This window comes from Homarus americanus, unplaced genomic scaffold, assembly GCF_018991925.1.
Source record: "Homarus americanus isolate GMGI-L3 unplaced genomic scaffold, GMGI_Hamer_2.0 scaffold30535, whole genome shotgun sequence".
Lineage (NCBI taxonomy): Eukaryota > Metazoa > Arthropoda > Malacostraca > Decapoda > Nephropidae > Homarus > Homarus americanus.
The window spans coordinates 98795-118633 of record NW_024732440.1 but is presented as its reverse complement, the minus strand read 5'-3'; the positions used below and the strand labels follow the sequence as shown (position 1 = coordinate 118633).

The 19839-nt window shown below is 41.5% G+C and overlaps 2 protein-coding genes across 3 annotated transcripts; one reads left to right on the top strand and one right to left on the bottom strand.

Annotated features, from left to right (window-relative positions):
• The first annotated feature begins 950 nt into the window (after positions 1-950).
• Positions 951-5667, top strand: LOC121868708 (39S ribosomal protein L47, mitochondrial-like). The gene is made up of 6 exons (XM_042369549.1): positions 951-1083; positions 1257-1421; positions 2925-3021; positions 3251-3368; positions 3721-3871; positions 5121-5667. The coding sequence occupies exons 1-6, from the start codon at positions 953-955 to the stop codon at positions 5266-5268; spliced, it is 810 nt and encodes a 269-aa protein (XP_042225483.1). The 5' UTR covers positions 951-952; the 3' UTR covers positions 5269-5667.
• On the bottom strand, positions 5365-13495 carry LOC121868707 (ancylostoma secreted protein-like). Of its 2 annotated transcripts, XM_042369547.1 has the most exons (8): positions 13143-13495; positions 12111-12178; positions 10439-10883; positions 10092-10249; positions 9262-9363; positions 8380-8496; positions 7572-7685; positions 5365-6818 (listed from the first exon to the last, which is right to left on the bottom strand). In XM_042369547.1, exons 1-8 carry the CDS (start codon positions 13198-13200, stop codon positions 6606-6608), a joined length of 1275 nt encoding a protein of 424 aa, XP_042225481.1. In that variant the 5' UTR covers positions 13201-13495; the 3' UTR covers positions 5365-6605. The 2 variants fall into 2 exon arrangements, with proteins under 2 accessions (XP_042225481.1, XP_042225482.1); XM_042369548.1 differs by lacking the exon at positions 7572-7685.
• Between the last annotated feature and the right edge of the window lie 6344 nt (positions 13496-19839).

The following is a 19839-nucleotide window of genomic DNA, read 5'->3' as shown; positions in this document are numbered from 1 at the left end:
TTTGTTGCGCAATTTTGATTTCACAAAGTTCATATTACTAAATGTGCGCTCTACATCTGCGTTTGAATGCGGAAGAGATAAGGCAGCGAGTGCTTCAGCCAGATCATGGTAAGGGTTTTCACCTGTCGCATCTCTGTAATTTGCCACTTCTGAGCACAATTGTTAGATGTTTCTGTCCAGATTGTGTGATGCAGTTTTTTCCACTGGAAATCAATCTTGGTAAGGGTGCTAGAATCTTCTGTAAATAAGTGTGCCAAACCAAGTATATCTGATTTAATAGGCTTCAAGCATTCATCGGCACTCAGAAAAGAAATAGACTGCAGCACACGAATGTTGTCAGGTAAGAGTTGACGAAGTTGTTTTATGAGTTCAACCCGTTCAAATGTATTGTCCCTGTAACCCCGTTGCTATATATTATGGCTCGAAATTAGGAAAACTGTGTTTTCATGGACAGTCCAAAAGTATCCAGAAAGTCGCTAGATTTCTGAGGATATCTCTAGATTTGGGACAAGTCGCAAATCGCTCTAAAATGTCGCTAGAAAAAACAAAAAGCTCTAGATCTAGCTACAAAGTCGCTAAGTTGGCAACTCTGCAGCCGCTAGCTACCTCCTCTCTATGGTTCTCATTTATCATTTTATCTAAATATTCCATAATGCATTACTCTTTATTCATTATGGTTATTATATGAAAATACTACACAAATTTTTATAGTAACTCATGATACAGAGTAATTCGTTTAAGATTGGAGGTTTAATATAATATAGATAAAAAGACTAAAGATGGTATTGAAGGTTACTGACATCTAGTGGTTAAAAATATAACTAAACAGTTGTTAGACACCGCTAAGTTATCCATCATCTTCCACATCTTAGTTACGTAGTTATAAGGTTGCCAGACACCGCTAAGTTATCCATCATCTTCCACATCTTAGTTATATTTACATCCAGGTGTGATGATGGCGGCGTTGAGAAGACCATCGTCTGCTCTCACCGCTGCTCTTATAAAGTTTAGCCGCCTTCATATTACTCCTAGACAGATAAATCCATCGTTATTAACACCTACAACAACAAACAACTATTTTAAGTAAGAAATATTTGTTTAGTGAACGGGTAACATCGGGCTTATAATATATCTATACTTGTACTGTAATTTACCTCATTTATCTAAGGTAGTTGTCACCCTAACTATCATTGTATAGTCTGCCCACCACTAATACATTATTGGTTTAATATTTATGCTTTACTTTCATTTTCTAGGACTCTTCAACGTAGAGCCTTCATCCACACCACTGGTCGTGTTGGGGCCTTATCAGAGTTCTTTGATGGTGAGAACAACTGGGGGGAGGCTGAAGTGAAGGTTGGTCGGGCTTGGAGGTTGGATGAACTCAGAATTAAGAGTAACGAAGATCTTCACAAGTTATGGTATGTATGTATAGGGTTTGTGTGTGTGTAGATTTTCATTTTGTTAGTGTTGAATACCTGTAGTTTTATTACACAAAAGTTATCTTTCAGTGATTACTAGCCATTTACATTAATCCCAGCCACAAGTGTTAAGACTTCTTGGGTCCTAGTTGTAGAGCTTAATCAACCCACATGTTCAAGCTGCTTTTTTCAGCTCTTGGCCACAGAGTGAATTGCAAACGAAGTCTTTCATTTACTGTATATTTACAATAGAGATAATGCAGAGTTTTTATGGTAAATTTTTCTTGTCACACCGTTCACTTTTAGCAAGTTAAAAATATATTTTTCTAGTATATTTATGTGTGTTGAGACCGAATATGACCTTCCTTTTTGGCGGAAATTAGCAGTTTTTTTTTTGGCGTTTTTTTTCGTTTGACGTTTTCCGAGAAAAAAAAAGTGGCTAAGCGACTAAAAAATACACAAAAAAACACTAGAAAAACAATAACCAAACCTAACCTAACCCAACCTAACTTAACTGACTCTCACCATATGATGGAATCACCTATTTCTTACCTTATTGGCCTGGTTCTTGTTCGTCGTTGCATTCTGGGATTCTTACACAACGCCACATATGTTGGTCTTTGCGATATTTGCATTCAGTCTTGCTCTTAGTACACTTTACTGAGGTTGGAAGAACACCATGCGATCAAAAAAATGCTATAGTTTCTTCGTTTTTTTTTCCAAAAACTCGCAATCAGCTCCATATACTTTAAGTGACACCCATCGCAGACTTCCATGGTCGGAACTGAACTTGAATTTCAAAATATGAGAGACCAAAAAGAATACTCAAATTTGATTGGGCCAAAAATACCGCGAATTAAACCCCAAAACATTTTAATTGGTTTCAAAATCAAAAAGGCTTTTGATTGGCTGCGTGACATGTACAGCAACGCATGCGCAGGATGATTTATGAAGGAGACGCAGGAGACACGCAGTGTTGCAGGAGAGGCAGACGATAATGGCGGGATGTTAATGGAAGAAAATAGAAAATATTTTGAAAAAGCAATCTCCGTTATTATACATTTCCGCCGGCAATGTAATAGATGAAAATTCTCGTATAATTAGACTTCTTATTCGAATATGATAATAGATTAGTGGTAGGAATGAACGGTGTGTAAAGAAAATAATACCGTTTTTATAATTTCAGATGCAGCTAAAATTTGAGGGTAATTTTTTTCATTCTGCAGAATCAACTTTATCTTGTGATATGTAAAGTTTTCTTTATAGTTTGTAAGGTGGAGAACTACTTAACTACAGGAACTATTAAATATATCATCTGTTGTAACATTGCTAAAATACATATTGTGCACCTGGACACAGAGAAAATGTCCCTTCCCAGATAGTTATCCGTTCTGGGAAGTAAAGAATACTGTAGTTCAACAGGAGAAAACCTTGTACTGTACCATATCTGTTATACCGTAGAACTCTGTGTGGAAATTATTATTATTTTTAATTCTTTACCAGGTATGTATTGCTGAAGGAGAAAAACATGTTGTTGACAATGGAACACGCTGCAAAGGAAGAACATCAGTTGTTCCCCAACCCAGAAAGAATTGATAAGGTAATTGGGAAGATTACTGTTTAAGAGAGACAGGTTCACCTTATACATACAGAAGTCATCACTACACATTAAATACTGTATTGAGCTGTCCCTGCTTAGCGCTTTTCCCATGTTGGACGAGTGTTATAGTGAGTCTTGTAACTACACTACTATGTATTTATAAATTCATAAATGGGTTTTCACACTTAGTTTCTTAAATTTTGAAATAACTTTATATTTTTTATTTCAGGTAGAGGAAAGCATGACAAACTTGGAGGAAGTTGTGAAAGAAAGAAATCGTGCATATTGGCTGTTAGAGACAGGAGAGACGGGGGAGCGGCCCAGTGGCATGGTTGTAGATCCTTTAGGTAAAGATCTTGACTCTTTTATGTTGCTACGGGGACTTGGTTCATAGAAAGGGAATTATTTGTCTTACCTGTTGGGATGGTCGGCTTGTTGTGGGCTCATCTCAGGAGGAGGTTGGTAGTCTCTTTATATATGATATGCATGTTACCACTCAGTCACTGCAGTTTATCAATAGATTACATTAAAGGTGGACCACTTGATCTTTAGCCTCGACAGACTTTTAGTAATAACCCTGTTCTGGTGTCCTGACGCAACAGGAAGTTTCAAGTCAGTGGGTATGTACAGCAACGCTTTACAAGATCAGATTATTTTTGTTGTTATCTCATCAGACTTCTTATGTTACTTTCCTCACAGGCCGTCGTTTACGTAGAAAGTTTGTTGAACACCATATTCCTGTATGGATGCACCACCAGTCAAAGGAAAATATCCATAGAGGGTTTGCTGTGAAGAAGTTCCAAAGGCTGATGAGGGAGAAGTCCTTTTTGGAAAAGAGAAAATATTACAGGTAAGTTATTGCTTTGATGGCTTTTGGTTGAGAATTCAGAATAGATGTCATTTGGTGGAGTTATAAAGGGTTTACTGTACTCTTTGTATGGGGAGTCTGTTAGAAATCACACTTTTGGGTTACACAATAGACCCTTGAAATAATGTGATATTATGCATTTAGTATAGAGTAACAAGACACCCTAAATCCGGCATTGTGTCGTGTATGACCAGAAATATGTACAGTAAATGGACCACTACCAGGTACAATACAGTATGTTGAATTATGACCGAATATGTCTGTATACCCTACAGTACTATTAGCACAGGAGAGAGGAAAGTAGAATAACTGCTGCTGTATCTGCTGGTATTAAGACAAAAATGCTCCATGTTACTTTTGATGAGAAAATAAGAATATCCTCTTTATAGCTGCCCCTTGTACTTTCAAGTGATAACTACACTCCTCATTTATAACTACTGTAATCCTCAAGTTCAGTGTACAGTTAGGTACAATGAGTTTAGCTTAGAAACTGAGATAATATTATAATACAGTATTTTTACTAAAGAGCTGGCAGGAATCATTCGGGAGGCAAAGTAAGCTTATGTTGTTTGAAAGAAATTAGAAAAAGAAATTAAGGATTAGAATGTTGTGTCTCAGTGTCATAATTGCCATAAGTTTAATTAATGTTATGTAGTTGAGGCTTTTATGAAATTTTCTCAAAACATTTAAGAAGGCCGCGAATAGCCAAATCCACGAATATCATTTGCTAACCAAGGGGGGATGGGGGGGGGTTACATGTTCACAGGTAAAAGAAATTACTGTCCCTAAAATGAATGGCTCCCTGTCCCTGCCGAGAAAATGCCAGCAACTTTAAAACTACCCCCCACAGACATTCTTGGGTACATTCAGGGTGTCATCCATGAATTAAAAATCCGCGAATTGTCAGGTCATTTTGTATTTGTTTCCGTAAGGTTTACCCCCCACAGTTTATGAGAGGAAATGAGTGACATTTATTATTGACACTGACACTAGAGGATAAGTTTTATCACTCTCACTTGTTACCTCCCGTAGATCATAATGCTGAACAGTATAATATTTCACACTTCAATTTTACATTTTTAAGTAGTGACAGTCTTGAGGGTGTGTTGAGTGACAATCTTGAGGGTGTGTTGAGTGACAATCTTGAGGGTGTGTTGAGTGACAATCTTGAGGGTGTGTTGAGTGACAATCTTGAGGGTGTGTTGCAGTCTCTCGCATCTATCTTTTCCAGACGCGTTCGCAACCACGTTTGTATGCTGATGAGACGCTTCCCAAATATGGACCTGGAGAAGGTTCAGCAGCAGTACCCTGAAGTGGATGTACAGGCACTGCGTAAACGGAAAATTGCCCGGGGACACCACAGTGAAAACCAGGGTTGAGGAACATCTCTGTTTAATGTGTTCTAATAATTTTCCTGTCGGTCAAGGCTGAGAACGTTAACCTGACTAATTTTTTTTAATTTAAATTTTTTTTTAGATTATTAAAATTTGTTACTGTGGTGAAAAATAGCTTGGCCTCTGTTCATGAAATCACTGTAGATAAAGTAGCGGTGTTATTCTGTTTGGTTCTCTTATCTGTACTGCAGCCTATTAGATAACTTCCAACACACTGTATTTGCTAAACAATACTTCTAGTACAGTACAGTTTGTTTCTTTTCACTTGCTCTGTTTTCTCACTTTGCACATTTTATACAGTTATATTTTGTATTGTAGAATAATTTACACTCCAGTAACATTTTGTAAATATTTAATTTTTGAAATAAATCACTGTTAAAATGTTGAGTCATATTTATTAAAGAAAAAGGATCTTAAGAAATAATATCAAGGAAAAATGACTGGGGATATATGACACAGACATATTTACATTTAATATTTGACTTTATCTTTTAGTATTATGTGTCTATTTTAGGGTAGGACCCAAGTGAATGGTCCTGTGATGGTTATTAACTCACTAGGTTCCTCTGGCTTGGCCAGTTGAAGAAGGAACTCCACAAGACAGTATTAGTATGTGTTAATATCTTTCAACATCGCTGTAGAGTCACTCACAGACTTCCTTAACTCCATTTTTGTTGATCATTCTCGTATTTATTGATTCCACACGATGGCATTAATAAAAAGAAAGAAATATCTGACACTAGATAAATTTTACTAATGGTCACAAGATTATGGGTTGATTGTTTCTCGCTCCTGAACTGTTGTGATGCAGTTTTTTGAGTCTATCATCATCATCCTTAACATGAGCTTGAATAATGTAGGGAAATATTACAAGTGATGCCATAACCCTGGCTGTAGTGATGCACTTTAACAATCATCTTAATTAGCAACCATATACAGTACCAAGAACCATCACACTCAATACTGTATCTTAAAGCATTAGATACCTCAAAGATAGTTGCCTCTTGTTCTTGGAATGCTGATCATCTTATTTTGTGTTAACTGGTCATTGATCCATTGAATGTTAGACATTGCCTACCAGGGTATAAACAATGACAGCAAAAATCCATCTCTGAGTTTAGGAGACCATCCATCATCATGGCCTCAAAATTAGTCCATAAGTTATGTCTCCTGACTCAAGGTTCAGGATGAAGACACTACAGTACACATAGTAACATTGTTGGTGATAGTTATATGAGAGTTACATTTTGATTATTGTATTTTGGAACACATAGTTTCCCCATAACCATTTTTCACTTTCAGTCCTCATGAGTACCAGAAAGTCACTTGCAGAGGCCCTTGTATGTAGGAGACACCTCGGTAGGACACTGGGAAGCTGGAGGCCCCACCTTGTACACGGGACGTCCCAAAAAGTTACCAGAAGGGCCATAGTTACACACATAGGTCTTGCAAAAGTTAAAATTCAGAATGCCATAGACACAAGGGCCATGGTACACAGCCCCACATCCCACTTCCTGTGTCTCTGCCCATACAAGCTGTGGAAAGAAAGGTGGTATTTACCTAGTGTGTAAGGTGGAGGGGGTGGGAGGCAAGGGTGATAAGTAAAGTTGAGGGGATGATGATGGTACTGTATGTGGGTGGAGTATGGCGTGTTAGGGATGTGTGAAGGTGGAGGACAGGGCAAGCTACAGATGGAAGGCAGTGCAGGGTGAAGATGGAATTGTTAGTGAATTTTTTGAAGGGTTCAGTAATTAGAGGGATGTGGATGAAGGGCAGTGAAGGATATGGATGAAGGGCAGTGAAGGATGTGGATGAAGGGCAGTGAAGGATGTGGATGGAAGGTATTAGGTTGGGTTAAGGAGAGTATGTTAGATGGGGGAGTGTATGTGGTGCAGTGGAGGAGAATTTGTGGGGTGAGAGATGTTGTGTGGCATTATTGGATGTTGATAGTCAGTGGTCATTATCATTTTTGCATACAACATCCCAGCTCCCTTGCCGGATAATGATGTTATTTTGCCACATCATACATCAATATCTTCACATCCTTGGTCCATGAGCTTAGTTTCACATCATGATAGTGTAAATCAATATTAGAGAACTTAAGAATATCTCAAACATCAGAATTTAGTATTATGCAAGACAAGTCTGTACAAATTATGACTTAAAACAGCTCTATTGTATAACATTATGCAGGTATCTTTGGGTGACTGATCATCATTCAGCTAAGTATTAGTGGTGACTGATCACATGGGTAGCTACTGAAGGCCATACACACTGTCATAACTCACCTGTGTGTAGTGACCAATGGGCCTGGATATATTTAGTGATTGGTACTTGTCCACCAGAGTCTTCGGCACATCAACCACCTCATCGTAAAAGGATGTAATGGCAAATTTCCATTCCTGTAAAAGAATAACATATATTTAAGAGTAAATACAGTACATGTATTTACTTCATTAATCAAATTACATTAAAAATATGAATTATATATTAGAATAACTTGAGTTGAAATATTCACTGGGATCAAAGTCATCTGTGAGTACAAGAGGGATTTTATTAAAAAAAACTTACTAGCTGAAAACACCTTGTTCTATTGTAAACAGTTTAAACAATGAAAAAACATAATCAGTTCTCATTTTCTTTTGATTTCATTTTGTCAGATATGGGCAGATAAACTTGAGATGTGCTTCATAACAGTACATTATTGGCAATGATATACAGACAAGGTCATTCTATTAATGTTCCATGCAAACTCCTTTAGGGAGGAGGTAATAACACCATTGTAAACATCAGCATCGATTAAAATTCTTTAAATTGAGCACATGATTCACAAATCACACTAAACTATGTCTCCATCATTCACAGTAGCTCAGAAATGGCAATGATCTGCTCATATCTTATACTGTACTGAGCTTACAGGTTTTGGTTGAATGTTCAGGCTACGAGGGTGGCATCCAGAGACACAGAACTGGATGCATGAGGGTCTATTAATATTTTGTGTTCCATATCATTGTTCACATTCTTCAATAACTTTACTTACCTAAATCTTTAGTGACTAATTCACACTTCCTCGTCTCACCCCATGATTGCACTCACCTCGGTGTCATTGAAGCCCCACGACCAATAGAGGTTCTGACCAACAACGTAGTCCCTGTCGAGCAGGTGGCGGCACATCTGGCAGTCATGGCCAGTTGGGCAGGTGTTACTCCACGCCTGTGACACAAGGAGAGAGAGTGATGGGATCTGCTGGTGACTCTTTAGGTGAATTCTCTGGCTGGGGACTCACTACTTGGGTTCTCTTGTTGGTAACTTACTAATGTTTGTCTGAATCAGTGGTCTAGTTCATGAGGACCATTTATGAGTCTCTTGGTAAAGTAATTACTGTTCTCTGGATAACAACAAACTATCAGTATTAACGTTTTGGTGTGAAATGAGACTGACTTACCACTACGCCTCACTGGTGTTAACTCATGGTACAACACTACGGCTCACTGGTGTTAACTCATGGTACAACACTACGACTCACTGGTGTTAACTCATGGTACAACACTACGACTCACTGGTGTTAACTCATGGTACAACACTACGGCTCACTGGTGTTAACTCATGGTACAACACTACGGCTCACTGGTGTTAACTCATGGTACAACACTACGGCTCACTGGTGTTAACTCATGGTACAAACTACTACTGTCGATTATTAATATTATATACTTTTATTATCAACCAAAATGGTACATACCACTATGCTGTACTATGAGCCACTAATAGAATAAAATAATGGTAAAACTTATAGTATGGACTGCTAGTATAGGTACCATTATTCTGAATCACATTGAACCTTAGGTGTATTACACTAGTATGAACCCCTTGTGTAAATCCCTGTCTTAAACCACTTGTATGAACCCCTGGTGTGAATAACTAACCTCTCCTTGATGTGAACCATGAAGCTTAACGACCCAAATGACAGTACTATACCTGAGCCACCTGTGCCAGTTCATCATTCCACACTAGCTCCAACATGTTAGCAGCAGATGGTTGAGGTCCCGGGGAGCCTCTCTCTTCCTCTCCCCGTGCCACCTGCAACACGGCATCAGTGGTAGGTGATGGATTGTGTAGGTGGGGTGTGTGGTAGGTGGGTGGTGGGATGTGTGGTAGGTGGGTGGTGGGATGTGTGGTAGGTGGAATGTAGACCTCTTCACTCATTACATTTTCCTCCTTTGCTTCATCACTGTACGCCTCTCCACTGTATCTTAAACAGGATAACTTAGTCTCTCACTCATCTCTTACATTAAACAGTTGCTCAAAATATTCTTTCCATCTTTCCCTTACTTCCTTTTTCTTCATAATAAGTAAAAATATCTAATAATACAAAATGGATACAGTGGAGTATTACCGAACTTTAACTGTTGTTTGATATCTTTACACGAACTAGTTAATTAACTCCGCTCACTAGTAAAAAGTATATTACCATTTTGTACAAGCTGACGAACTACCCATGTACTGTAGTTAAAACCTGACATGTTTGTACTGTCTCTCATACTCCCATAACTTATCAACAATAACTTACATGGCAAGTGTATTGAACATTGTTAAGTGAAAGATATAATACTGTATTGTACTTTTTTCCTTCTGTTCTTTGTATCACGTTGGAAGTATTTAAAATGAGTAGATGGAGGAAACACTTGAGAACAGAGCAACAATGTTTGGCGACTGATGTCATTGTTTTGGAAATAAGGAAGGCCCTATATGTACTCAAAGATGAGCCAATAAACAGCCTATATACTGAGACTTTGTGGTCATGTTACCTTGTTTCGAAATTCATTGTGCACTTGAAGAATATTTTTCTTCTCTGTATTAGTTACTCCTCCAAACTTGATCCCACAATCAGAGTTTTTTGGCTGACAGAAGGAGTGGTCTGGGGTGAACTTGGCATATTTACACTGTCCATCTTCTTGCCCAGGATCTAAAGAGAAATATCTGGTTGAAACACGCCAAGATCATCTTTATCATCCAGATCTTTTCCACTTTGTTATTTTATTATTAATTCCGTCTGGACCAGTGTTTCCTTTCTACTGCTGTGTGTTTATGTTGGGCATTGACTGACTCACTGAGACAATCACCCAGCCCACGATTCACCTGGGCCCTGACTCACCTAAAGGGTCAGAGCAGGTACAGTTGTTCTTGTATTGTACAGCCAGTTCACTCTTGTTTTTGGTGACCTTCCTGCAGATAAGGTCCAGGCATCGCTCAGGGAAATTTAATACTGTTTCCCCGGCAATGTATTTACCTTTATTATACATACATTTCTTTGTCCTTTTTTTCCTACTTGCTCGCTTTGTCTTGTACCAAGGACGATTCTTTCTTTCTTTCTTCCACCAAGGGTACACAGAGTTCAGATCCCTGTGCTGTGGGTCAGAGGCACTAGGGATGTAGAGGCTCCTGAGGTTGGTGGAGGCCTTGGAGGTTGTGGTGCAGGTACAGGAGGTGAGTGGCTTGGGAAGAAGTATCAGCTCTACGTGCTTGGAGGGTTTACTGTTCTGGCTCACCTTACGTTGACACTGGATGGTGATGCACGCCTCCCCCAGCTCCAACACCACCTGGGAACCATTACCAAGGTTACTTCAAACTAGAATAAGCATACTTGATAAAACACTACACACCTGCCATACAAGTCAACAAACACACACAAGCACACACACATGTTCAAGAATATTCTAGACAGTCAGGATCAAAGATAGTCGTGTCCTCCACTGAACACGGCGGGAAGAACTACAGAATTAAATACGTAAATACAATTTGTTATCTAGTGCACGCAACTACTCGGAATACAGTAATTTATTGAAGTACAGAAACACATAGGCTATATAACAGGCTGGTCAGTGGCGAGGAGGAAAATTAAAGTGAATAACCATAATCGCTGGGATTTTCACCCGAGGCGAGATCTGAGGGCATGTTGGCAGACCTGGCCACACTTATGTTGGCAGACCTGACCACACTTATGTTGGCAGACCTGACCACACTTATGTTGGCAGACCTGACCACACTTATGTTGACAGACCTGACCACACTTATGTTGGCAGACCTGACCACACTTATGTTGGCAGACCTGACCACACTTATGTTGGCAGACCTGACCACACTTATGTTGGCAGACATGACCTGACCTTATGTTGACCTGCTTATGTTGGCAGACCTGGCCACACTTATGTTGGCAGACCTGGCCACACTTATGTTGGCCAGACCTGACCCACACTTATGTTGGCAGACCTGACCACACTTATGTTGGCAGACCTGACCACACTTATGTTGGCAGACCTGACCACACTTATGTTGGCAGACCTGACCACACTTATGTTGGCACTTATGTTATGTTGGCAGACCTGACCACACTTATGTTGGCAGACCTGACCACACTTATGTTGGCAGACCTGACCACACTTATGTTGGCAGACCTGACCACACTTATGTTGGCAGACCTGACCACACGTATTTCAAGGTTTTTAGCTGGGTGGTGTTATAGTGTTGTCATTAATTCAGTCAAGGTTACAATTAATCGCTGTAATTAGGGCGTCCAAGAAACACTTAACTGTTATATATCGAAATGTTTACTGTTAAATGATCCATCCAATCATCACACTCAGTCACTTATCACTGACTGATAAGTTATCAGTCAGTAAACTATAGAAATGAACAGAAAGGTAAAATTGTGTGTGTGTGCGTTTATGAGTGTGTGTGTATGCATGTATGTGTGTATTTACAGTCCCCTTCACTGGTGTATTATTTTCTGCAATTATTTTATTAACATATTCGTGTGTGGAACTTACCTCACCAGACTTGTATTTAATTCCATTAAATTTACACCTTTTGGCTGCTTCCACCTTCCCCACGTCACCTGACAAGAAGGGATATAACAAAGAGAAACATTAACTTGACTTAAGATGTGGGGGTGGTGGGTGACATGTGGGGGTGGTGGGTGACATGTGTAGGTGGGGGTGGTGGGTGAGTGTTGTAGGTGGGGGTGGTGGGTGACATGTGTAGGTGGGGGTGGTGGGTGAGATGTAGGTCGGGGTGGTGGGTGACATGTGTGTAGGTGGGGGGGTGGTGGGTGAGTGTGGGTAGGGGTGGTGGGTGAGTGTGTTGGTGGGGTGGTGGGTGACATGTGGGTGGGGGTGGTGGGTGAGATGTGTAGGTGGGGTGGTGGGTGAGTGTTGTTGGTGGGGTGGTGGGTGACATGTGTGGTGGGGGTGGTGGGTGAGTGTTGTAGGTGGGGTGGTGGGTGAGTGTTGTAGGTAGGGGTGGTGGGTGAGATGTGTAGGTCAGGGGTGGTGGGTGACATGTGTAGGGTGGGGGTGTGGTGGTGGGGATGTGTGGGTGGGGTGGTGGTGGTGTTGTTGGAGTGGGGGTGGTGGGTGACATGTGTGTAGGTGGGGGTGGTGGGTGGAGTGTTGTAGGTGGGGTGGTGGGTGAGTGTTGTAGAGTGGGGGTGGTGGGTGAGTGTTGTAGGTGGGGGTGGTGGGTGACATGTGTAGGTGGGGGTGGTGGGTGAGTGTTGTAGGTAGGGGTGGTGGGTGAGTATTGTGGGTGGGGGTGGTGGGTGATGCTAGTTTAACCCATTTTCTCTCGTAGTTAAATATATTCGTTTTCTTTAAATTCACAATAAATCGCTGCTTAATATCCTTCACTTGTAAAGATTCACTACCGTACATTGTTCAGTATAATTATTGTCCTATCACTAAACCATTGTAACTAAATAGCACATGGATGACAAAATGTATGTAATTAATTCAGTATTATTGTATTTTCTTATTCGTTGTTCTTGCTCAAAAAAAGTTCCTGAGTACAATGTGTGGACTGACCAGCGGGTAGGAGGAGGTAGGTGGCCAGCAGCACCGTCAGCTGTCTCACGCCCGTCATGCTGCCCCTCACGTCTCTCACAACACAGTACTGTACACTCCCTTACCTCACACAAGTAGCTGCACCTGATCCTTACACATAATAGCTACACCTGCTCCAACTCTGCCACTGCTGCACATTACCCAACACTTCACACACGCTGGACACTCACACGCCTTCTTCTATAATGAGAAAGTCGCAGCTAAACAGGACTTAAACTCCAGGTAGTTGTCCAGAACTGAGAGTCTTATCCTATATGAAAGAGACGAGGATTAGCTGGTAAATATTTGTCAACAATGGTGAACCTTGTGTAAGGTTTACGTGAGTCACCTGTAGCACAGGTGTGGGATGGCACCTGTCACGGCCGCCACACACCAGAATTATATACAAAAATGTTTCCTAAGTAATATAAATCATCTGCTTATTAGTATCTGTTGTGAGTTTACTGTAGATGGCTATGAGTTATGTACGAACTATGAGAAAACCTGTAAGAGGTGTCGTTATATACTGTAATTTAATAAATTACAGTATATACACTGACCTTAAGAGTCAGCCAGGTGAGGGTGCAGGGGAAGATGTTTTATGAAGATTTAGAACTGTAAAATTAATCTACACTTCTACAGTAAACGAAGAAACACTCATTGTCGGATGTATTTATTGATCACTGAATTGTAACTTATTAAAGTAAAGGAATTTAAGAGCCAACGCAACGGCACTCAACTAGCCATTGGGGACTTCAGTATAAGGTGACATTGACTGAAGGAATAAAATGACATGACCTTAATAACTCTACTCTCTTGGTGTAGGAACTCTGGGGGACAATTCCTATCACATCAGGTAAAAGATTTGGCTCAGTATAGAGGGAAACAAACACCCAGAGGGTATGGTGGCCAAGTTGGACATCAGCAATTAAATATGCCTTGACAGTGATCTCCCCACCAAAGACTATATACTCAAGACAGGAATGAGGATGGCGCTGCAGTCGTACGTAAGTGGCGTCACATTGTCGTTTGCATGTTTCAAAATCTTGGACTACAGCCAAGAATAGCCATTATATTTCAGTTTAACTTTGTTGTCATAGATACTAAGAAATTCGTCATTTTACTAAAGAAAAATAGTGGATACTTTTTGGATACTTTATAGAAGATTATGGATACGTTTTGATTTTCCCACTGGCAACACTGGAGCCACCATGCCGGGTAGACCACATCCCTGCGTTATTTGTAAGAGGAGGAAGGATACACATCCACATTTTTATTTCATCGGTTTCTAAAGGACAGAGATAGGTAACTTAAGTATTTACTCTCTTGTGAGTTACAGTGAAAATGTGCAATTATATATTGAAATACATTTCAAATCAGAGGCAGCAGCTTCATCAGTCACTCCGACTCCCTTGATACGAATTTGACAGGAGTCGCAGATGGCAAAATGCCATTGACATTCCCAGGATATACGAGAAGAACTGTGAGGAATAGCACAGACTTTATCGGGTGTGCTTTTTTCCTGCATGATTAATAATAATATTGATTATAGTAATTAATGTTATTTTTTATGGTAATGCTAACATTTACATGTATCATGTTAAATGAAATATAATACATGAGTAACCAAGACAACTTGAATTTTTGGTTTTGTTTGTTTATTTTAATAAAGATAAACAATAAGAATGCCTTTAATAGCCAAGAACTCTATTGAAAACTCGGTCATTTATTCCCCAAATTTATGTAACGGCATGAGAGGTGATTCATCACTTGTAGTAATTGTATGATAATTGTGCAAGAGAAAAGATTTTGTCTTTTAATGTTTGAACTCATCTAAGATCGTAAGGCGCTGGAGTATGCATGTAAACATACATACATACATAAATGAAGATTGATATGTCTAAAATAAATGGAATACGTAAAAAACATCACTCATGACGTCACATCAACGTCTATGACGTCACGAATAGCTTTTGGATACAACCAATAGATGGCGCTGTTATTGAGTTATCTAGCAACTGCCGTACACACACTTCATATATATGTTATCTGGAGCTTTTCTATCTTTAGTAGAGTATCTTTGCTCCCTACGTGTGGCGAGAGTCGAACTGTACCGATTATTTTTCTTTGGGATATTAAATATTAATTATGATAAGGTGCATATGATAAATGACACATGTACTTAATTTATTTATTTAGTTTTTGTTTAATTACTTTTTTATAATTAAAGAAATACTAATATAAACTTCAGATAATAAATTTAATGATCTCGGTAGAAAGGTAGCAATTTAGCGTTGTCAGTGTTCCCAAATTTGGCTATTTACCACCATATTTGGCTCCTTTTATTTGTTTTCGAAATTTGGAAGGGAAATTTTAAAGCTGGTGGGCACAATACCTTATAATTTGAAATCTTGAACTCTAAGAATAATAAAATTTATAACTTTGTGGGAATGGGAAATTGGGCGGGCTTTAGATCGGATTTGGCAGAAGCTGTAATTTCTAGACTGTCAGACTGGGAAAACTTTATTTGAGAACTGCTATGAAAATATGCCGCCAAGTACGGTCTTCTCATACAGTTTTCCGTGAATATATGCAGGAATACCCATTTTGCAAAGTTCAAAGTTGAAATTTATTTTGTGAAATGATCAGAAAACTAAACATGAAGTAGAGTTATTCTATAGCAGCTGGCTGCCATAAACAACTTCCTTATTTTAAAAACTAACTCAAGTGTTTGTTGATGAGAATACCGATATTTATTTACTTAAAGTGTTAAATATAGTGTTGGGAGGTGTTCCTGAAGTCAGCAGCTCAGTTTCGGTGAGTACATTAACTTTATGCAGTCAAACATTAACTTTCAATAATAAATATGAGTATTTCAGAAAGCTAAACGTAATACTAACCATTTCAGGGGTGAACATTTTACCAACTCTTTTCTTGTACCCCCGGCAAGGAAGTTAAGGTTAGGTAGGCAAGATTAGCCATCTGCTCCGGGATTACCTAAAAATTATCTATATTTTTACGAGAGTTTATTTAACGAGCTCAGTAAATGCTTGTATCTAACACTGGTTCATGTGTTTACAGATTGAGTCATCAGTACAAGGTAAGTAGACATGTTAGTTTTACACAGGGAAGACATAATAGGCTGCAGTCTTAAACTACAGTATACACATATAAGGTTATAAATAATTCCAGGGCTTCAACATCCACTAATACAGTATTTAACGGTACTTTTAAGTAAATGCTAAAATAAATGATTAAACAGTTCAGTATTGTTTATAATTCTACATAGTAAAGAACCGATTCCTGAGCCTTGCATTATCTGGGAGCATGAGTCTTATATATTTTTGCTTGCATGTGTCTCACTAACACGGCTGACCCGCCGGTACCAGATACCTCGCGGGGGTGACGTCAGGTACTGAGGTAATTCAAGGCTTGCTTCAATGCTTGCTGTAAGGTTATGGGTCTTAGAGTTTTATGTTGCCAGTAGCTAGTTTCTGTTTAAAAGTCTTGATAATTTCAACCTGAAGTGAATGGGTGTGAGTGGACGGGTGTGTGGGTAGGTTTGGAGGTGGGTGGGTGGGTTTGAGTGTGGGTGGGTGGGTTTGAGGGTGGGTGGGTGGGCTTGAGTGTGGGTGGTTGGGTTTGAGTGTGGGGTGGGTGGGTTTGAGTGTGGGTGGGTGGGTTTGAGGGTGGGTGGGTGGCTGAGTGTGGGTGGGCTTGAGGGGTGGGTGGGTTTGAGGTGGGTGGGTGGGTTGAGTGTGGGTGGGTGGGTTTGAGGGTGGGTGGTGGGCTTGAGTGGGTGGGTGGGTTTGAGTGTGGGTGGGTGGGTCTTGAGTGTGGGTGGGTTTGGAGGTGGGTGGGTAATGGGGGTGGGAGTTTGGAGGTGGGTGGGTGTTTGAGTGTGGGTGGGTGGTTGAGGTGGGTGGGTGGGTTTGAGGGTGGGTGGGTGGGTTTGAGTGTGGGTGGGTGGGTTTGGAGGGTGGGTGGGTGGAGGTGGGTGGTGGGTTTGAGGTGGGTGGGTGGGTTTGAGGGTGGGTGGGTTTGAGTGGTGGGGTGGTGTGTGTGGGGTGGGTTGGTTTGAGGTGGATGGGTGGGTTGAGGGTGGGTTGGTGGAGGTGGGGTGGTGGGTTTGAGGGTGGCTGGTGTGAGTGTGGGTGGGTGTGAGAGTGTGTGGGTGGGTGTTAGTCTGTTGTCAGGGAAAGCTTATGAACCCTTCAAGGATAAGACAAACTTACGGGAGTCGAGGGTTCAATAAGGTCAAAGGTCAAGGTCACAGCATATGTTTAACCCACGAGAACCAATCTACCTAAGATCTTCCTGAGTAACACCTCCTAACGATCACACCGACAACTGCACAGCTTTCTGGGTTAGGAAAGTGCAGCGTCATGGTCAAGGTGACGTCGCGTTCAAAAACATTACGTCTACAATAAGACCAAAACAAAATTCTTTGGCCGACGACTATCATGGAAGAGTGTAACGTACAAAACGGCCAAAGTTAAGCGGAGGAGAAGATTAAAGTTACATTCCCATCCATAACAAAGAAGAGATGACTAGAGGGAGAGAGAGCACGTATATACCATTTAGCGCCTCCAGGCATTAATGTCTGGACAACATCTCAGCATTTCTTCTTCTTCATGAACATTCTTGAAAGTATTTTTTTCCTTGGCGTCTGGAGCTCAGAGGGTAGAAGGCAGACTGCTGCTGGTGGTGTGGGTGTGTGTGGATGTGGGGTGTGGGGGTGATGTACCCACGCAGCCGGCCAATGGCTGACAGGGGGGAGATAATTTTTCGTTTCCTGTGTCCTTGTGGGGGAGAGGGAGGACTGGGAGAGTGTTGGTGACCATCAACATATGGGACTGGTCACTGAGAGGAGGGACTGGGAGAGTGTTGGTGACCATCAACATATGGACTGGTCACTGAGAGGAGGGACTGAGAGTGTTGGTGACCATCAACATATGGGACTGGTCACTGAGAGGAGGGACTGGGAGAGGACCATCAACATATGGGACTGGTCACTGAGAGGAGGACTGGAGAGTGTTGGTGACCATCAACATAGGGACTGGTCACTGAGAGGAGGGACTGGGAGAGTGTTGGTGACCATCAACATATGGGACTGGTCACTGAGAGGAGGATCTGAGGAGTGTTGACCATCAACATATGGACTGGTCACTGAGAGGAGGACTGGGAGAGTGTTGGTGACCATCAACATATGGGACTGATCACTGAGAGGAGGGACTGAGAGTGTTGGTGACCATCAACATATGGGACTGGTCACTGAGAGGAGGGATGGGAGAGTGTTGGTGACCATCAACATATGGGACTGATCACTGAGAGGAGGGACTGAGGGTTGGTGACCATCAACATATGGGACTGGTCACTGAGAGGAGGACTGGAGTGTTGGTGACCATCAACATATGACTGATCACTGAGAGGAGGGACTGGGAGAGTGTTGGTGACCATCAACATATGGGACTGATCACTGAGAGGAGGACTGAGGTTGGTGACCATCAACATATGGGACTGGTCACTGAGAGGAGGACTGGAGAGTGTTGGTGACCATCACACAAGGGGACTGGTCACTGAGGAGGGACTGGGAGAGTGTTGGTGACCATCAACATATGGGACTGATCACTGAGAGGGGAGGACTGGGAGTGTTGGACCATCAACATATGGGACTGGTCACTGAGAGGAGGGACTGGGAGAGTGTTGGTGACCATCAACATATGGACTGGTCACTGAGAGGAGGGACTGGGAGAGTGTTGGTGACCATCAACATATGGGACTGATCACTGAGAGGAGGACTGAGTGTTGGTGACCATCAACATATGGGACTGGTCACTGAGAGGAGGACTGGAGAGTGTTGGTGACCAACATATGGGACTGATCACTGAGAGGAGGGACTGGGAGAGTGTTGGTGACCATCAACATATGGGACTGGTCACTGAGAGGAGGACTGGAGAGTGTTGGTGACCATCAACATATGGGACTAGTCACTGAGAGAGGACTGAGAGTGTGCTGACCATCAACATATGGGACTGATCACTGAGAGGAGGGACTGGGAGAGTGTTGGTGACCATCAACATATGGGACTGGTCACTGAGAGGAGGACTGAGAGTGTTGGTACCATCAACATATGGGACTGATCACTGAGGAGGGACTGGAGAGTGTTGGTGACCATCAACATATGGACTGGTCACTGAGAGGAGGACTGGGAGAGTGCTGGACCATCAACATATGGGACTGATCACTGAGAGGAGGATGGGAGAGTGTTGAGACCATCAACATATGGGACTGATCACTGAGAGGAGGGACTGAGAGTGTTGGTGACCATCAACATATGGGACTGGTCACTGAGAGGAGGGACTGGAGAGTGTTGGTGACCATCAACATATGGGACTGGTCACTGAGAGGAGGGACTGGGAGAGGCTGACCATCAACATATGGGACTGGTCACTGAGAGGAGGGACGGAAGTTGGTGACCATCAACATATGGGACTGATCACTGAGAGGAGGGACTGGGAGTGTCGGACCATCAACATATGGGACTGGTCACGAGAGGAGGGACTGGAGAGTGTTGGTGACCATCAACATATGGGACTGGTCACTGAGAGGAGGGACTGAGAGTGTTGGACCATCAACATATGGGACTGGTCACTGAGAGGAGGGACTGAGAGTGTTG